The sequence below is a fragment of the Siniperca chuatsi genome, linkage group LG18 (genome assembly GCF_020085105.1).
Source record: "Siniperca chuatsi isolate FFG_IHB_CAS linkage group LG18, ASM2008510v1, whole genome shotgun sequence".
Classification (NCBI taxonomy): domain Eukaryota; kingdom Metazoa; phylum Chordata; class Actinopteri; order Centrarchiformes; family Sinipercidae; genus Siniperca; species Siniperca chuatsi.
Genome location: NC_058059.1, coordinates 627,230 through 646,968, shown reverse-complemented (window position 1 = coordinate 646,968; position 19,739 = coordinate 627,230). Strand labels below are relative to the sequence as shown.

At 47.1% G+C, this 19,739-nt stretch overlaps 1 protein-coding gene across 1 annotated transcript in view; it reads left to right on the top strand.

The window, feature by feature from the left end:
* myo5b (myosin VB) overlaps positions 1-19,739 on the top strand; it is a 44,890-nt gene that overhangs the window by 11,742 nt on the left and 13,409 nt on the right. The window contains 22 exon segments of the mRNA XM_044173904.1: positions 251-422; positions 838-982; positions 3,173-3,254; positions 3,256-3,330; positions 4,466-4,609; positions 4,706-4,787; positions 5,683-5,790; positions 6,733-6,842; positions 6,940-7,111; positions 7,114-7,204; positions 10,573-10,654; positions 10,770-10,910; positions 11,961-12,083; positions 13,042-13,125; positions 14,752-14,886; positions 14,965-15,062; positions 16,092-16,178; positions 16,408-16,519; positions 16,866-17,077; positions 17,551-17,707; positions 17,934-18,173; positions 19,196-19,432. Coding sequence (XP_044029839.1) covers positions 251-422; positions 838-982; positions 3,173-3,254; positions 3,256-3,330; positions 4,466-4,609; positions 4,706-4,787; positions 5,683-5,790; positions 6,733-6,842; positions 6,940-7,111; positions 7,114-7,204; positions 10,573-10,654; positions 10,770-10,910; positions 11,961-12,083; positions 13,042-13,125; positions 14,752-14,886; positions 14,965-15,062; positions 16,092-16,178; positions 16,408-16,519; positions 16,866-17,077; positions 17,551-17,707; positions 17,934-18,173; positions 19,196-19,432 — 2,889 coding nt within the window.

Here is a 19,739-nt window from a genome sequence, read left to right as displayed (position 1 = left end):
ATGTGACTGACAGGTAACTCATTGATTGGCCAGGTTTGGTGATGTCATCAGCAGACCGAGTGAACCGAACTTCAGGTGTGACATCGACAGAAGTGAAGCTCTCTGCTCATGAGTCATTCTTTCTTTGAGCTGTACTGACTGTGTACTGAGCTGTATTGATTGTGTATTGATTGTGTATTGATTGTGTATTGATTGTGTATTGATTGTGCATTGACTGTGTACTGAGCTGTATCGTGTCCTCCTGTCTCAGCCTCTGGAGTATCCTGTGGGTCCAAAGAGCAATGCTCTTCCTTTCCTGCGTAACCCCGACATCCTGGTCGGGGAGAATGACCTCACTGCTCTCAGTTACCTGCATGAACCTGCAGTCCTGCACAACCTCAAAGTCCGCTTCCTGGAGTCCAACCACATCTACACGTACTGCGGTCAGTCGGCTGCTCGTGTTACTCTTCTCGTGTCAAAAGGCTGCTTCTGCATCTTTCTGATTTATTTAGCTTATCTTTGAAATTATGAAGGGTGTTTTTGTACATTGGTTTCACATTTGTATTGATTATTATTGATGACCTGTTTAACACACTAATCAGGACGCCAGCTGTAGTTGTCACGAGTCTGATGAAGCTCAGAGTGAGTGCTCCTCCTCTCCGTGTTAAGAAAAGATCTTTGATCGTGTGTTTTTATAAGCGTGAGGCCTCGACCACAAACGCGTGGTTTATTATTTGTTCTGATTATGTGTTCCTGTGGCAGCTTCCAGGTGTAGATGGTTGTTACTGTTGTTACTGGTGTTACTGGTGCCAGAGGTTCCACATGCAGCTGAGGACATTGTATTTATTACCTCTGCAGGGATTGTGCTGGTGGCCATCAACCCGTATGACCAGCTGCAGATCTACGGAGAGGAGGTCATCACCGCCTACAGCGGGCAGAACATGGGGGACATGGACCCTCATATATTTGCTGTGGCTGAAGAGGCGTACAAGCAGATGGCCAGGTCAGATCGAATGGGTCTTTGTATTGATAGTTTGTAATGATTATTGATCCTCAGAGGGGAAATTCACATTCCAGCAGCACAGAGACGATGTCATCAACATGTGCTTCCTGAGAGTTTCTGTAGCTGCTGCTGGAGGTGGATGATTACAGTGTTCAGGTTACCACGGCGACAAGACCTCCTCCTTATCAACAGTTCATCAGCTCCGACCTAATTACAGTCTGAACATCACGACTCCTTCAGCTCCTTCACTGGGAACCAACACACGTTAACTGGGAACCAACATGCGCGTTTACTGGGAACCAACACACATTAACTGGGAACCAACATGCACATTAACTGGGAACCAACACACATTAACTGGGAACCAACACACATTAACTGGGAACCAACACACGTTAACTGGGAACCAACACACATTAACTGGGAACCAACACACGCGTTAACTGGGAACCAACACACATTAACTGGGAACCAACACACGTTAACTGGGAACCAACATGCGCGTTTACTGGGAACCAACACACATTAACTGGGAACCAACACACATTAACTGGGAACCAACATGCACGTTTACTGGGAACCAACACACATTAACTGGGAACCAACACACATTAACTGGGAACCAACACACACACTGGGAGCCAACACACATTAACTGGGAACCAACACACGTTAACTGGGAACCAACATGCGCGTTTACTGGGAACCAACACACATTAACTGGGAACCAACACACATTAACTGGGAACCAACATGCGCGTTGCACTGGGAACCAACACACATTAACTGGGAAAGGAACCAACACGAACCAACACACATTAACTGGGAAACCAACCACGTTAACTGGGAACCAACATGCGCGTTTACTGGGAACCAACACACATTAACTGGGAACCAACACACATTAACTGGGAACCAACATGCGCGTTTACTGGGAACCAACACACATTAACTGGGAACCAACATGCGCGTTTACTGGGAACCAACACACATTAACTGGGAACCAACACACGTTAACTGGGAACCAACACACGCGTTTACTGGGAACCAACACACATTAACTGGGAACCAAACACACATTGACTGGGAACCAACACACACACGCGTTGACTGGGAACCAACACACACACACGTTAACTGGGAACCAACACACATTAACTGGGAACCAACACATGTTAACTGGGAACCAACACACACGTTAACTGGGAACCAACACACACGTTGACTGGGAACCAACACACGTTGACTGGGAACCAACACACACACGTTGACTGGGAACCAACACACACACGTTGACTGGGAACCAACACACACGTTGACTGGGAACCAACACACACACGTTGACTGGGAACCAACACACATGTTAACTGGGAACCAACACACGTTGACTGGGAACCAACACACGTTGACTGGGAACCAACACACACGTTGACTGGGAACCAACACACACGTTGACTGGGAACCAACACACACACGTTGACTGGGAACCAACACACACACATTGACTGGGAACCAACACACACATTGACTGGGAACCAACACACGTTAACTGGGAACCAACACACGTTAACTGGGAACCAACACACACGTCAACTGGGAACCAACACACACACGTTGACTGGGAACCACACGTTAACTGGGAACACACGTTGACTGGGAACCGGGAACCACACACACGTTGACTGGGAACCAACACACGTTAACTGGGAACCAACACACACACGTTGACTGGGAACCAACACACACACGTTGACTGGGAACCAACACACACACGTTGACTGGGAACCAACACACACACGTTGACTGGGAACCAACACACACACGTTGACTGGGAACCAACACACACACGTTAACTGGGAACCAACATGCGCGTTATACTGGGAACCAACATGCGCGTTTACTGGGAACCAACACGCGCATTAACTGGGAACCAACGCACGCATTAACTGGGAACACACACACACTGTATTCTCGAAATATTACTCCTCTATCCTTGAAATCTGATACTCAGTCGTAGCTATTAAACAGTTGTTTATCATAAAAATGTAACATAAGAATGAGAATGTAGGATGTATGAGCAGTTTGCTCTGCTGAGATGATTACATGGTACTGTTATGTTCCAGCAGGGTAACATGATGTCTGTGTGGATCCATCAGTAAACGTGGTGAAACTCCTCTGGTTGTTTTGTAGAGATGAGAGGAATCAGTCCATCATAGTGAGCGGAGAATCCGGAGCTGGAAAGACGGTTTCTGCAAAGTACGCCATGCGTTTCTTTCGCCACAGTGGGCGGCTCAGCTAATGACACGAATGTGGAGGAGAAAGTGCTCGCCTCCAGTCCCATCATGGAGGTGAGTGGTTTTTAAAGCAATGATGAAATGCTGCATGATTTAAACTGTATAAGAACTTTACAGATGTTCAGTTTCATCCTTAAAAGGCTCAGAAAGGTTCCACATTCAGGTAAATCCTCTTCTTCTCTTTCTCTCTGAGAGTTTGATGTTCAGATTGATGCCACTCTCATGTCTGTATGCTAAATATGAAACTACAGCCAGCAGCAAGTTAGCTTAGCTTAGCATAAAGACTGGAAACTGTGAAACAGCTGACTGATTAACACTTTATATCTGGTTTGTTTACAGAAGCCAAAGTGTAAAAATGACAAGTTGGGGTGTTACAGGGGATTATGTTCCTGGACTTTTTCTTGGCTGGGAGCAGTAACTTCCTGGAGTCTCCGCTGGTTGCCTGGCAACTGCTCAGAGCCAGGAAATAGTCTGGCACATAACCTCTCGTAAAAGGTTGAATTGTCATTTTTTACACTTGTGTTTTTGTACCCCGGGGCTCTGCTGCTGATGGGTTCAGTAGCTTGTAGCTAAACTGTAGCAATAAGAGCACCATCAGTTCCACAAAGCTCCATCAGCATACATTAACATTTCTAAAGATATTCAGGGTTTTGTTCACTGGGCGTCAGCAGACGTCCCACCAACATGGGACTGTAAATCATGTTGAGGGAAATCAGGTCGTATTCTCGTTTTTCCTGCTGTTGGCAGAAAACAGTGTTGATCCCAGCTCCATGTAAAAATCCAATTATAGTTTGGTTTTGTAAATAAACTGAAAAAGGAGAATTAAGTGTTTTTCTTGCTTCTGTGTTCTGTCGGTAAAATGAAACTATTTTAGTTGTTTTTTCAATTATTCTGCTGAACTCAGATGTTAAATATATACAAGTTTAAACCCTCACAGGCGTTGGATTACTACCTTCATACTTTGGATCAGGCCAATCACCTACAATAACAAAGTACGCCACACAGCTGGTGTCCTCATCTCTTGTTTTAGACACGCTGACCAACATGTACTTTTTCCTTCCTACTCCTTCTTGTCACTCAGAGTGATGCTTCTGAAGCCTTGAAATATGAACATTTACATATTGATCATATTCTAACATTGACTTTGGTGTAAGATTATGCTGATGACGCTGTCCTCTCTGTCCACCAGGCTATTGGAAATGCAAAAACCACTCGAAACGACAACAGCAGTCGGTTTGGAAAGTACATTCAGATCGGTTTCAGCCGGCGTTACCACATCATCGGTGCCAACATGCGAACATACCTGCTGGAGAAGTCTCGCGTTGTTTTTCAGGTCAGTTCGATGTGTTGTACATACAGAGACGGCCTGCTTCACTGTGTTTCACTGTGTGTTTGATTTATTTAAATGTTTGAATTGTTTGTCTCACAGGCTGAGGATGAGAGGAATTATCACATATTCTACCAGCTGTGTGCCTCGGCCAGTTTACCAGAGTTCAAAGACCTCGGCCTCAGTGAGTCTACCTGCTTATACTTCTGCAGTTACTACTAGATTTCTTCTGTTGCTCCAACTTTAATAGTAACTTTATCGATAACAGGTGACATGTGGGAGTCCTGTCAGGTCTGTACAGCCAAACGAATATTTATTAATATGATGTTTGAACAGGACTGATATTATACTTGTGAGGGAGAAACTGTTTCACAGGTTATGACCTTTATTTTACAGAAATGAGTTCACTGTGTCATTTGGAGGAAGTTAAAGATTTTTATTGACCTTCATGTTGGAGAGTTCATGATCTTTTGTTTAAGGACAGAAAGGATTCGAGCGAGTTGATGATTGAAATGATTCAACGACTGAAATGATTGTTTGAAACCTTTTAAACTGGTAACTTGTTTAGTGGACGTCTGAGAGTTCAGGAAGGAAACCTTGTATCAGGAGTGGAGGATTATTGATATTGTTGTTTTGGTGTGATCACCTGAACTGATCTGTGAACAGCAGCTGGAAGCTCTAAATATTAATGTTTTGTGAAAGTGAAGATCTGCAGCTAACGATTACTTTCTGAATTCATCTATTTGTCATTTGATCTAAAGTTCATCTCTTCCAATGTCAACAGTCCCAAACCCATAAATTACGAGTTTACTGTCTCATAAGACAAAGAAACCCGGTGGTCATCACAACGGAGAATCTGGAAGGAGGGGATGTCTGCTTCATTGCTTCGATTATTGCTGATTAACTTTCTGTCGATTGATTAATTGACTAATCATTTCAGTTCTATAAAGGTATCTTATAATGTGGGATAGACCACGAGATGGCAGGACACTGTCATTCGCTGCTTCTACTACTTGAAAATGAATATGTGGAATATTTCTGTCTAGTGTCGAAGTAAACATTGTCTGTTTGTCGTTCAGCCAGCGCAGAAGATTTCACCTTCACGTCTTTAGGGGAGAACATCTTCATCGAGGGAGTGAACGATGCTGAAGACTTTAAAAAGACCAGAGAGGCCTTCACACTGCTGGGTGAGGACGGATCCGACAGAGGAAATCACTTTTCAAACGAAGGAACAGACATGAATATTTGATCACTGAGGAGACCAAAACAAACCAAAAGGGGGCTCTGAGTCCACTTCCCGGTGGATTCTGGTGCGGCTCGTTTTGTGGTGTGAAAGTAAACAGACCAGCCACAGGATTATATGATAGCAGATGTGGGATTGTAACATGATTTCAAAATCTCAACTATTAATAAATCCAGAGATTTGGTTCGTATGTAGTGTGCACATGGGGTTAAAATAACAGGCAGACCCTGATACAGAGAGAGAACAGCAGCACGATGATCTATCAGTTAACAAGCAGCAACATATTAATAATTATAACAATAATAATGTCGTCAGAACGAATGTAAAGTCATAGGAACTCACTTACAAAAATAGTTTGTTTATTTGCTTCAAAGATTCATTTACAGGAATAATAAAAGTCTTATTTTCACCTCCTGCACCAACAACAGACAGAAGATCAGTCAAATCTCAGAATCAATATTTCAGAGACGTACCATGTGATCAGAGCGGATACTGAGCGCGCTCAAATTGACGACATACAGACCAGAGGCCCTCCCCAGCAGAGTCTCATGTGGACCCGGTCCGACTTGGGTCCCAGATGGACCCCTAAAGACCTCTAGATTCTGTTGTGAACAGGGCAGTTACAGACCGGGAGGTGAACGGGGGGCTGTTACAGGCCGGGAGGTGAACGGGGGGCGGTTACAGGCCGGGAGGTGAACGGGGGGCGGTTACAGACCGGGAGGTGAACGGGGGGCTGTTACAGGCCAGGAGGTGAACGGGGGGCTGTTACAGGCCAGGAGGTGAACGGGGGCTGTTACAGGCCAGGAGGTGAACGGGGGGCGGTTAAGAGACTGCAGGACTGTATTGGCTTGTTAATAACTCAGCTCCATGTGTGTCTGTGTTCCAGGTATAAAGGACAGCAGTCAGAGCAGCATTTTCAAAGTTGTTGCCTCCATCCTTCATCTGGGCAACATCGAGATCTGCTCCGAGCGAGACGGAGAGTCCTGTCACATCGCAGTACGTCACCATGGTTACAGCTCACACTGATGATCAGCAGGTCAGAGCGCGTGTCCGTCCTCTAACAGGTGAAGCTGTGTGTGTGTGTGTGTTGCAGAGGGACGACCTCCACCTGCAACACTTCTGCAGGCTGCTGGGGGTGGAGCTGCAGCAGATGGAGCACTGGCTCTGTCACAGGAAGTTGGTCACTGCGTCCGAGACGTACGTGAAGAACATGTCCAGCAAACAGGCGACCAACGCCCGCGATGCGCTCGCCAAACACATCTACGCCGCATGTTTGACTGGATCGTGGAGCACATTAACAAGGCCCTGCACACCACCTCCAAACAGCACTCCTTCATCGGAGTCCTGGACATCTACGGGTAAGAAGAAGTCCGGCTGGAAGTCAGGACATTCTGTAATATCCGATTAATCTGGAGAATTAGATCATTTACCTCGCTCATCTTCTGAGCTCAGTATCCGTCTAACAGCCTCTAATCTGACCTCAGTACAGCTTTAAAGCAGCTAATCTCAGTAACACAGCCTGGCTCTGTGCCGCAGCCTTCAGCTCTCTTCACAGCATCCGTCTTCCTTCACAGTAACACCAGTTCACATTATATTTCACTTTCTGTTGCAGTTCACAACTTTATTGTCCCGCAAGAGGAAATTGTTTTTGCAGCTCAGACTGTAACAACAGCAGCTCAGACTGTAACAACAGCAGCTCAGACTGTAACAACAGCAGCTCAGACTGTAACAGCAGCAGCTCAGACTGTAACAGCAGCAGCTCAGACTGTAACAACAGCAGCTCAGACTGTAACAGCAGCTCAGACTGTAACAGCAGCTCAGACTGTAACAACAGCTCAGACTGTAACAGCAGCTCAGACTGTAACAACAGCTCAGACTGTAACAGCAGCAGCTCAGACTGTAACAGCAGCAGCTCAGACTGTAACAGCAGCAGCTCAGACTGTAACAGCAGCAGCTCAGACTGTAACAACAACAGCTCAGACTGTAACAGCAGCAGCTCAGACTGTAACAGCAGCAGCTCAGACTGTAACAGCAGCTCAGACTGTAACAACAGCTCAGACTGTAACAACAGCAGCTCATACTGTAACAGCAGCAGCTCAGACTGTAACAGCAGCTCAGACTGTAACAACAGCTCAGACTGTAACAACAGCAGCTCATACTGTAACAGCAGCAGCTCAGACTGTAACAGCAGCTCGTACTGTAACAACAGCAGCTCATACTGTAACAACAGCAGCTCAGACTGTAACAACAGCAGCTCATACTGTAACAACAGCAGCTCATACTGTAACAACAGCAGCTCAGACTGTAACAACAGCAGCTCAGACTGTAACAGCAGCTCAGACTGTAACAACAGCAGCTCAGACTGTAACAACAGCAGCTCAGACTGTAACAACAGCTCAGACTGTAACAGCAGCTCATACTGTAACAACAGCAGCTCAGACTGTAACAACAGCTCAGACTGTAACAACAGCAGCTCAGACTGTAACAACAGCAGCTCAGACTGTAACAGCAGCAGCTCAGACTGTAACAACAGCAGCTCAGACTGTAACAGCAGCAGCTCAGACTGTAACAACAGCAGCTCAGACTGTAACAACAGCAGCTCAGACTGTAACAGCAGCAGCTCAGACTGTAACAACAGCAGCTCAGACTGTAACAACAGCAGCTCAGACTGTAACAGCAGCTCAGACTGTAACAGCAGCAGCTCAGACTGTAACAACAGCAGCTCAGACTGTAACAACAGCAGCTCAGACTGTAACAGCAGCAGCTCAGACTGTAACAGCAGCAGCTCAGACTGTAACAACAGCAGCTCAGACTGTAACAGCAGCTCAGACTGTAACAACAGCAGCTCAGACTGTAACAGCAGCAGCTCAGACTGTAACAACAGCAGCTCAGACTGTAACAACAGCAGCTCAGACTGTAACAACAGCTCAGACTGTAACAACAGCTCAGACTGTAACAACAGCAGCTCAGACTGTAACAACAGCAGCTCAGACTGTAACAGCAGCAGCTCAGACTGTAACAGCAGCAGCTCAGACTGTAACAACAGCTCAGACTGTAACAGCAGCAGCTCAGACTGTAACAACAGCTCAGACTGTAACAGCAGCAGCTCAGACTGTAACAGCAGCAGCTCAGACTGTAACAACAGCAGCTCAGACTGTAACAACAGCAGCTCAGACTGTAACAACAGCAGCTCAGACTGTAACAGCAGCAGCTCAGACTGTAACAACAGCAGCTCAGACTGTAACAACAGCAGCTCAGACTGTAAACAACAGCAGCTCAGACTGACTAACAACAGCAGCTCAGACTGTAACAGCAGCAGCTCAGACTGTAACAACAGCAGCTCAGACTGTAACAACAGCAGCTCAGACTGTAACAACAGCAGCAGCTCAGACTGTAACAACAGCAGCTCAGACTGTAACAACAGCAGCTCAGACTGTAACAGCAGCAGCTCAGACTGTAACAGCAGCAGCTCAGACTGTAACAGCAGCAGCTCAGACTGTAACAACAGCAGCTCAGACTGTAACAACAGCAGCTCAGACTGTAACAACAGCTCAGACTGTAACAGCAGCAGCTCAGACTGTAACAGCAGCAGCTCAGACTGTAACAGCAGCAGCTCAGACTGTAGCAGCAGCTCAGACTGTAACAACAGCAGCTCAGACTGTAACAACAGCAGCTCAGACTGTAACAGCAGCTCAGACTGTAACAACAGCAGCTCAGACTGTAACAGCAGCAGCTCAGACTGTAACAGCAGCAGCTCAGACTGTAACAGCAGCAGCTCAGACTGTAACAGCAGCAGCTCAGACTGTAACAGCAGCAGCTCAGACTGTAACAACAGCAGCTCAGACTGTAACAGCAGCTCAGACTGTAACAGCAGCAGCTCAGACTGTAACAACAGCAGCTCAGACTGTAACAACAGCAGCTCAGACTGTAACAGCAGCAGCTCAGACTGTAACAACAGCAGCTCAGACTGTAACAACAGCAGCTCAGACTGTAACAACAGCAGCTCAGACTGTAACAACAGCTCAGACTGTAACAACAGCAGCTCAGACTGTAACAACAGCAGCTCAGACTGTAACAGCAGCAGCTCAGACTGTAACAGCAGCAGCTCAGACTGTAACAACAGCAGCTCAGACTGTAACAGCAGCAGCTCAGACTGTAACAACAGCAGCTCAGACTGTAACAACAGCAGCTCAGACTGTAACAGCAGCAGCTCAGACTGTAACAGCAGCAGCTCAGACTGTAACAACAGCAGCTCAGACTGTAACAGCAGCAGCTCAGACTGTAACAGCAGCAGCTCAGACTGTAACAGCAGCTCAGACTGTAACACCTGACTGACTGGTTTTGGATGTTGACTCAGAGATTGATGGATAAATGATTCAAACACCTGGTCTCTCTCTCTTCGTTCAGAGCTGATTTCTCATAATGTCTACGTCATTAAATACACTTTTCTGACAATGTGCACATTATTTAAACTATTTGAATGTGTTTTCAATATGTCATGTTCTCATTATAGTGTTTGTAATTAGCACTTTGTCCGTTGTTGTGATTCAGAGTAGCGTAGCACCTCTCCTGTCCGTAGGGAGTTTCCCCTGTACGAACCCTTTCTTGGCCGTTTCAACATCTTTCCGGCCGATGGAAGCTTGTAAAATGTGTTCCTGTTCAACAGCGTAGAGGGGATCAATAACAATCACTGTGATCAGCTGGCCCTTTGTCTGTATGTCTGCAGGTTTGAGACGTTTGAGGTGAACAGTTTTGAGCAGTTCTGCATCAACTACGCCAACGAGAAACTTCAGCAGCAGTTCAACTCTGTGAGCCTCGTTTTCTGTTTTTAATAACGGTCTAATCCGTCTTTACTGTACTCATTCAGATCTTTCGTCGTGAAAGATTCAGAGGAATGAGCTGCTTGTTGTTTTGTCTCCTCAGCATGTGTTTAAGTTGGAGCAGGAGGAGTACATGAAGGAGCAGATCCCCTGGACTCTGATAGACTTCTATGATAACCAGCCCTGCATCGACCTGATCGAGGCTCGACTCGGCATCCTGGACCTGCTGGATGAAGAGTGTAAAGTGAGACCGATGGCCAGCCCCCCCCCAGCTGAGCAGATCAAATCTAAGAATCAGTGACGCCTCGTATAACACTGGGCAGGATGTCAGAACATTTGTCCTGTTATATTTTCTATATTGATAATACATCACATTATAGATTACATCACTATTTCTGTTGAGCTTTATTGATTTCCTAAATCTCAAAATCCAAAATGTGTGAGCTAAAAACAGAAAATATCTTCTAATAAATAAATTATACAAAAACAAACATAAACCCTCCATCAGTTGAACTGGTGATGCTTCCTGCAGAGTGAGACCGTTGGTCTTCAGTGGAACCTCTCAGCACCTTTACAGCACCAGCGTGTGGCGAGTCTGTGACAGTTGAGTGTTTCTCTGACAGCTTGTGTCAGGGGATCGGTCTAATTGCTGGTGACCCTGAGTTTGCGTTCTGTCTTCGCTCTGCGTTCAGAGCTTTGAAGGACCACAACTGTGGTTTAACATGTTTACGCCAAATAACTTCTATCTGTTCACACCTCACCCCCTCCCCTCTCCCTCTCTCCCTCCCCCCTCCCTCACCTCACCTCCCCCCTCCCTCTCTCTCCCTCCCCTCTGTTTACGCCAAATAACTTCTATCTGTTCACACCTCACCTCCCTCCCCCCCTCCCTCCCCTCCCCCCTCTCTCCCCCCTCCTCTCTCTCTCTCTCTCTCCCCCTCCCTCCCTCCCTCTCTCCCCTCTCCCCCCCCTCCCCCCCCCTCCCCCTCACCTCACCTCCCTCCCCCCCTCCCCTCCCCCCCCTCCCCCTCTGTTTACGCCAAATAACTTCTATCTGTTCACTCACCTCCCTCCTCTCTCCCTCCCTCTCCTCTCTCTCCCTCACCTCCCTCCCTCCCTCCCCCCCTCTCTCTCTCTCCCTCTCTCTCTCTCTCCTCCCCCCCCCTCGTTCCCACCGCTCTTTGAAGTTATTGATGATGATGATGTGGAACAGCTTTAGAGGGATGAATCTGTGTTTCAGAGCGCAGGTAGCCTCATTTCCTCCTTCACTTGTTATATAATCTCCTTCCTGTTTCAGGTGCCAAAGGGAACGGATCAGAACTGGGCCCAGAAGCTCTACAAACAGAACTCCAGCAGCGCTCACTTTCAGAAGCCTCGCATGTCCAACACCTCCTTCATCATCATACACTTCGCCGATAAGGTGAGCACTGCTGGTTTATCAGACCTCTTCCCCAGCGAGAGCAGCATCGTGTAACAGCTCATCACTTAACAAAGTTTAACTCTGGAAACACTGAAAACAATAATCTGATCCAGAACAGACTGGATTTCTGGTTTGCAGAACTTCATGAGTCTCTTCCCAGGAAATCGGCGAAAAACATTTAGAATAAGTGACGACTTTCATTCATATCCACAGATCGTAACGTCACTGGACAGACAAGATGAAAGTGAGGACAGATGGTATTGAAGCAGAGCTGCTGTCGTGTCCTCAGGGTTTCTCTCCTCGCAGAAAGTGTCCTGATTAAACACAAAGAGGCTGCAGTCTGTTCGGGAGAAGACGTTTTTATTTTCACGCTGGAAATAAATCAAGCCAACGGTTGTTGTTGTCTGTGATCATTTAGTCTGTCAGGGGCTGAACCTGATTTTCAGGGTCTGTATTATGTTTTGGAGGATCTTCAGCTGCAAAAAGGCTAAAACAGCTTGTTGTAATTGTGAAGATCAGTTGTATTGATCGATCCCAGTGAAGCTCTACAGCGTGCAGACAGCCGGACACCAATCGGGCATCAGACAAACCACATGACCCAGAACTGACTGACAGCATCATCGGCTGTATTCACTTCAGCTTTATTTATACAGCGCCAGTTCATAACAGCAGTTATCTCACTGCACTTTTCCTCCAGAGCAGGTCCAGACCGAACTCTTTATAATATTAATTACAGAGACCCAACAAATCCCACCATGAGCAAGCACTTGGCGACAGCGGCAAGGAAACCTCTGTAGACCTCAGTGTGTGTTTAACCATCAGCTGAGCGTGAGACGTGGCTGAAACAGCTTCACCTGTAAGGTGCAGGACGACCTCGTCCCTCTGTCTGACTGTCCTGGTGTTGTTTGTAACTGAACGTGAGACGTTGAGTTCGCTGACCGCTGTTGTCTCTCGACAGGTGGAATATCAGTGTGAAGGCTTTCTGGAGAAGAACAGAGACACCGTCTACGAGGAGCAGATCAACATCCTGAAAGCCAGTCAGGTAAGAACCAGAATCACAGAACCACAAGCAGAACCACAGCACCAGAACCAGAACCACAACCACAGCACCACAACCAGAACCACAGAACCAGCACCACAGCACCACAACCAGAACCACAACCAGAACCACAGAACCACAACCACAGCACCACAACTAGAACCACAGCACCAGAACCACAACCAGAACCACAGCACCACAGCACCAGAACCACAGCACCACAACCAGAACCACAGAACCAGCACCACAGCACCACAACCAGAACCACAGCACCAGAACCAACTCAGTCAGTTGGCGTTCTCGCAGGATTCGCGGCGGCGTCGACCTGCAGAGCTCCAGAGGTCACTGAGCAGTGGTTCAGTGTATTTCTCCCTATTTGACCGTTGACTGCACCCCTCCCCACACAGCCCCGCCCCCCTTCCCCCTCACATACATTTCAAAATAAAGCACTTCTTTCGACGCATATGTTATAGACTCATTATACAACAGTAACAATGAACTAAACAACCAGGAAGTTTGGAGATAACTTAGGAAGATACCGGTTTGATTTGTGTAACTGAGGCTGTTGAAGCTTCACATTAACTTCAGATAAACTGTAGAATTCATTTTTACACAGAATGTGGACTGTGGATTTTATCCTCCATCACTTGCGTTGGAATCATGAAGCGATCTTTTAATGTCCAGTATGAACAGCAGGAATCCTGTCCTTTAATCTGACCTTCCTGCTACGAATCAGAATCACAGATCACAGAGGAGCTCCGATGAAGCCGGACTCGTTTATCTTCTGTAATTAACAGGGTCAGGGATCAGAGCTGCCGTTCCCATCCTCAGTCCCTGATGCTCAGAGGCGATGAGCTTTCTAAATCCGGCCAGCCGTGGAGCTGACCTCAGATCTGTCTGCTCCAGCGGACTCCTGGAAACCTCGACAGACGCCAGAGTCCTTCAGTTTCACTGCCGTCAGAAAAGATGAAAAAGTGAGGAGAAGAAGCTCGTGTCCAGTGTGAGTGAAAGGTCCGGAAGCTCAGCAGCATTGTCCCAGATGTTTTTCCACATTTATTTACTTTCCCAATGTTGCGAGACCTTCTTCTTCTGCAGTTTCACACGGATCGATCAGGCGTGGAGCTGAGGGCAGCAGAGAACGGGTCAACGGGAAGAACTGGGTCGAAGCCTTTGTGCGTGTCCACTCGTCTCGGAGATCCTCTCTCTCGTGAACCTCCGGTCGCTCCGGTGAAGCTGATCAGAGGTCAGCTGTAGTTGCCGGCCTGCGAGCGTCGCTGTGTGTTCCTGTGTCCGGGAAAAAACTCTCTTTCCATCAACACACAAACATAAACACTCAAAGTGATTTTACAGACGATCTGCAGCTCTTACAGACGTTTAAAAAGTCTTTGAAAGCAGTCAGTTCACAGTTAGAACATCGGTTCTAACTCTTTGTTACGCTACGAGTCTGCCGCGAACACCGTCACTCCTGTCAGCTGCAGCGGCTCACATCGGTTTTATTTAAGTTCTATAAGTTTACATAAGTTTCATTCTGGGCTTTGCTCAGCTGAAGCTGCTGTACGGGACATTTGCTTTGTGTCGCACGTTGAAGTGATTATTCATCTGACAAGTATCAACATGTTCCCCTCTCAGTTTCAGCTGGTAGCAGATCTGTTCAACGAGAAAGAAGATGTCGCCTCCTCCAAGTCCTCCAGAGTGAACGTCCGAGCAGCGAGGTCGACTCCCAAAGCTCCCAACAAGGAGCACAGGAAGACCGTGGGCCATCAGGTGAGCCGGCTGCTCTGTGCACGGCTCTGACCTCACTGGTGATGCTGCTGTTGTTCACGTGTTTCTCTGTTGCTTCAGTTCCGCAGGTCTCTTCAGCTTCTCATGGAGACTCTGAACGCTACGACTCCTCATTATGTTCGCTGCATCAAACCCAACGATGCCAAAGAGGCCTTCTCGTGAGTCAGCTTTTCATTTTCTCTTAGAGGTGGGAACAGTCCTGGCTCAGTCAGGTCTGAACTCTCAGACATGAAACTCACATTGAATCAGTCAGTGTGACTCACACTTCCAGAGGAGATCCTCGTCTCTGCAGAACCTGCCTGAGAATCCTGCTGTTTCTAAGTTTCCTTCAGTCTCACAGTGATCCAGAGACAGCTGTCTGTCCGTCCACGGGTCCACTGCAGACAGGAGCTGCTGACTGCTGGTTCGGCTGCTCTGATGGGACAGTCTGACTACATGTGAACACATACAGGCTAACAGACGGGCTAACAGACGGGCTAACAGACGTGTCTGTAGAGAGAACAGCAGCACCGACCTGCAGCTGACATCAGCTTTGACGGGGTCTCGCTCTCCTGATGGCTTTAATGTTTTCTGCCGTCTGATTGGTTCTTTAATATGTCTGTCAGGTTGGCAACAGCATTTGTGACTTTGACTCTAACAGAAACCTAACAAGACCTGAAGTCGGGTTTGTACAGTAACAATACAGCAGAGGTTAATATAGAATCTGTATTTTTTTGTTATGCTACCAATAATATAGAAAGCGCAATAACCAATTTCATCATTAATTCTTACGTGCTAGACTGATTAAACATAACTGTAACTAAAAATACAGATTAAATGAGAGCAGGAGACAGTGTGTGTATATATATATATATATATATATATATATATGACTGACAGAGAGCTGCAGAAAACAAAGATGAATCTGTGGACAACAGTTTTGGTGACACAGTGCGACACTGGAAGAGGTTTCTGTAGCCGTGTTGGAGCAGCTGACATGTTGCTAGGCGCCTGCTGCTGTTAAATTAGATGACGGCCTCAGTCACATGATGTCTGACTCTCAGCTGCCAGAATCAGCTGGAAACACACTGCTGCTGTTGTGTGTGCGATGCCAAAGAACAGGACGAGGTAGGAGGACGCGTTCAGTGTTGGAGCTGAACTTTGTTTAAAATGAAAGAAGATGATTGAAGTGTTTCCTGTCGCTGCAGGTTCGACTCGAGGCGAGCGGTGCAGCAGCTCCGAGCCTGTGGAGTTCTGGAGACGATCCGGATCAGTGCAGCCGGATACCCGTCCAGGTGAGTCCACTGCTCTTTCTGTCAGGTTTGTTACAGAGCAGAGTTTAAAGATTAGCTTTCATTAGCAGCTAATCTGCACATTATTGCTCTTCTTGTAAAATGTCATAAAACAGTGCAAAACGTCCAAGAGTCTCCGAGAGACTCAGGGAGACACTGAGGCTTCGTTGTGTCCTCCCTGCTTCTCTAACCTACGCACTGTGTAAAAAATAAAGACGTGTTGTATTTCCAGGTGGACGTACCCAGATTTCTTCAGCAGGTATCGCGTGTTGCTGAAGAAGTCCGACATGATGTCAGCAGACAAGAAGCTGGTGTGTAAAAACCTGCTGGAGACTCTGATCAAGGTGCGAAAACTTTATTAACTCAACACAAGAAACCAAGAGACTTCTCATTGTTTTAGTTCGCTTTATTTGGAATATTTTCTATGAATACTTTCCATTTTCGTATCTTTGCACTGTAACTGACTCGTTTCACCGTCTCTGCGTTGAACAAAGTAACCAGCTGAAGGACTTGTTGTTAACTCCGCTGCGCACTGCACTGCCGGACCTTTGGTTATCTCGAGTTATTTTGGTTGCACACGGTTTGATGTTGATGATGTGTTGAACCTGGGTTAGTGTTCGTTACGTTATCCTCATCGGTTCGGTTAAATATATCATGAAATATATTTAATGTTTTTCTCTTGTATCTCAGGATGCGGACATGTTCCAGTTCGGAAAGACAAAGATCTTCTTCCGGGCGGGTCAGGTAGCGTACCTGGAGAAGCTCAGGGCGGACAAGTTCCGCTCGGCCTGTATCAAGATCCAGAAGACGGTTCGAGGCTGGCTGCAGAGAGTTCGATACCGCAAGATCCGCAGGTCTGCCATCACGCTGCAGAGATACGGCCGAGGATACCTGGCCCGCAGGTGAGTTACGGGTCCCGGTGATCCCACGTGAATCACCTGAGGTCAGATGGAATAAAACACATTAAAAAATGCAGCGCGGGGCGAGATATGAAGATATGAGGTTAAGGCTTCACGTTTTAGTAAAATGTATTTCTGTTTGAATGATTATAGATTTATTGATCATCAACACAGGGTTGTATAACGAGGTTTGTGTTGTAGTTCCCTTTATGCTCCGCATATAAAAACAAACGTTACACACAACAAGATATACAGTAGATTAGTGAATAAATACTAATATATAAACAGCTCACGTCTGATTAATGCTGTGTTTTAATAACTAGTAGTTTATTAAAAGTCAGTCACAGCACAGAGAAGCTGAAGCCCAAACATGTTTCCACCAGCTAACGTCCGGGAGTGAGACAGGCTGAAGAGTGAGACGTGGTCGCTCTGCTCCTTCGCCCTGTAGCTAATGGTGGTTTGTCATTTTTCTTCAGATATGCCGACGTCCTGCGTCGGACTCGGGCTGCCCTCGTCTGTCAGAAGCAGTATCGTATGGTGAGAGAGCGACGGGCCTATCGGAGGGTGAGACAGGCTGTCGTCACCATCCAGGCCTTCGCCAGAGGGATGTTCACCCGCAAGGTTTACTGGGAGGTACAAACAAACACGAACACTTTCTAACCTTCCTGATCCTCGTTGTGTTGTTCTGACGGACTCAGCCTGATGTGCCGCTGACCTAACGAGTGAATTGGAGGCAAAGTGTTTCCAATTTAAGGTGGAATGTGGGTCAGGCGGTCTGTGCGTGCCTCCTCGGTTCATCAGTTGTGTGTTGTAGTGAGAGGACTGTGTCCCAGTGTGTCTGATAGACTGTCCTCTGCAGTTCCTCCTGCACCACAAGGCCATGATCATCCAGAAGAGCGTCCGCGGCTGGCTGCAGAGGAGGAAGTTCAGACGAGCGCGCGACGCCGCCATCACCATCCAGTGTGCGTTCAGACGCACGCGCGCTAAACGGCAGCTGCAGCAGCTGAAGATCGAAGCGCGCTCCGCTGAACATCTGAAGAAGCTCAACAGCGGCATGGAGAACAAGATCGTCCAGCTGCAGAGGAAGATGGACGATCAGGTGACTCACATCACACACGTGCATCTAATACTGATCACTGTTGCAGGGCCCGAACACTATATTAGTTTATTCTCTCTGAATTAAGGCAACACGAGTTTAAAGCTGCTATAATGTATATTTTTCAAATAACGTATGAAGTGACAGCGTGTCGGCGTCTCTGCTGGTGAACATCAGCTGATTCTGCAGCTCTGGTTCGCTCTCAGCTCTCAGAGCGTCATATTCAGAGAAGAAGCTGTAAAAAGCCTCTGAACGCTTCCTGCTCAGCAGCCAGACGCAGTCAGAGTCCAGCTGCTGGACATAGCGGAGCATCTAGCAGCTAAAGAGCCAGATGTTTCCCTCAGCAGCTGCTGGACATAGCGGAGCATCTAGCAGCTAAAGAGCCAGATGTTTCCCTCAGCAGCTGCTGAACATAGCGGAGCATCTAGCTGCTAAAGAGCCAGACAGCAGCTGCTGGACATAGCGGAGCATCTAGCAGCTAAAGAGCCAGATGTTTCCCTCAGCAGCTGCTGAACATAGCGGAGCATCTAGCTGCTAAAGAGCCAGATGTTTCCCTCAGCAGCTGCTGGAGACCAAACACAGAGCTGACAGAGAGAAGACCGGACTGACGTCCATCAGGAGACGCAGACACGCCTCCTGACGAAGCGTCATGTGACTCAGTAGCTGCTGTTTGATCACAAGTTCAACATGTCAACTGAAAAGGTGACGACATGTTGATGTTGTGTTCACTGTTTCTGCTGAAAACAAGAGGCCAGAAACATCAGCGAGACATTCAAAGGGCTTTACGTGAGACGTCCGAAGACATTAAAACGCGATATAAAACAAACACAAAGACACACAAACACAATTTAAAAAGACAGAAAAAATAGAAGAAATAAGCTGAAATGTGATAAAACAGTAGAATAAAAGTTACAGTGTGTAACTTAATGAAAGCTCTGATTTAAATGGACTGAAAGTTAATAATAATGGCGGCACCAGTATTTGTCCTGCTTGTTTCACCTGATTAAGTTTCTGTCCCACGTCAGTCCAAAGAGTACAGGACTCAGAATGAGCAGCTGCTGCTGGTGAACACCAGCCTGGGCTCGGAGGTGAGCAAGCTGCAGAAGCAGCTGGAGCAGGTCCGGAGTCAGCAGGGTGAAGGAGGTCAGCTGACGTCTCTGCAGGAGGAGCTGGAGAGGCTGAGAGAGGAGCTGCAGGAGGCGTCGGCCCAGAGGAAGAGGCTGGAGGAGGAGCACAGCAGCGAGAAAGAGGGGCTCCAACAGGTGAGGACATCAGCTGATCCGAGACCTGCAGCTCGCTACGGAAATGTTCTGCTGCTTTAACGTGTTATCATGTCTGACAAACACTTTAATGTTAAAGTCCTGACGTCGAAGTCTGGATTACAAGCGGCACGGACCCTGAGGGCCCCCGAGGCCCCGCTGTGTGTCCCGCTGTGTGTTTGTGGTAATTAGATTATTAGATTAATATAAAAAGACATGGAGAAGGCTTTAAGGCTCGCTGCCTTGTCAAAATCTACTTTTAATACCTTTAATATTTCAGCTGATATTATGCTCACATGGTGCATGTTCT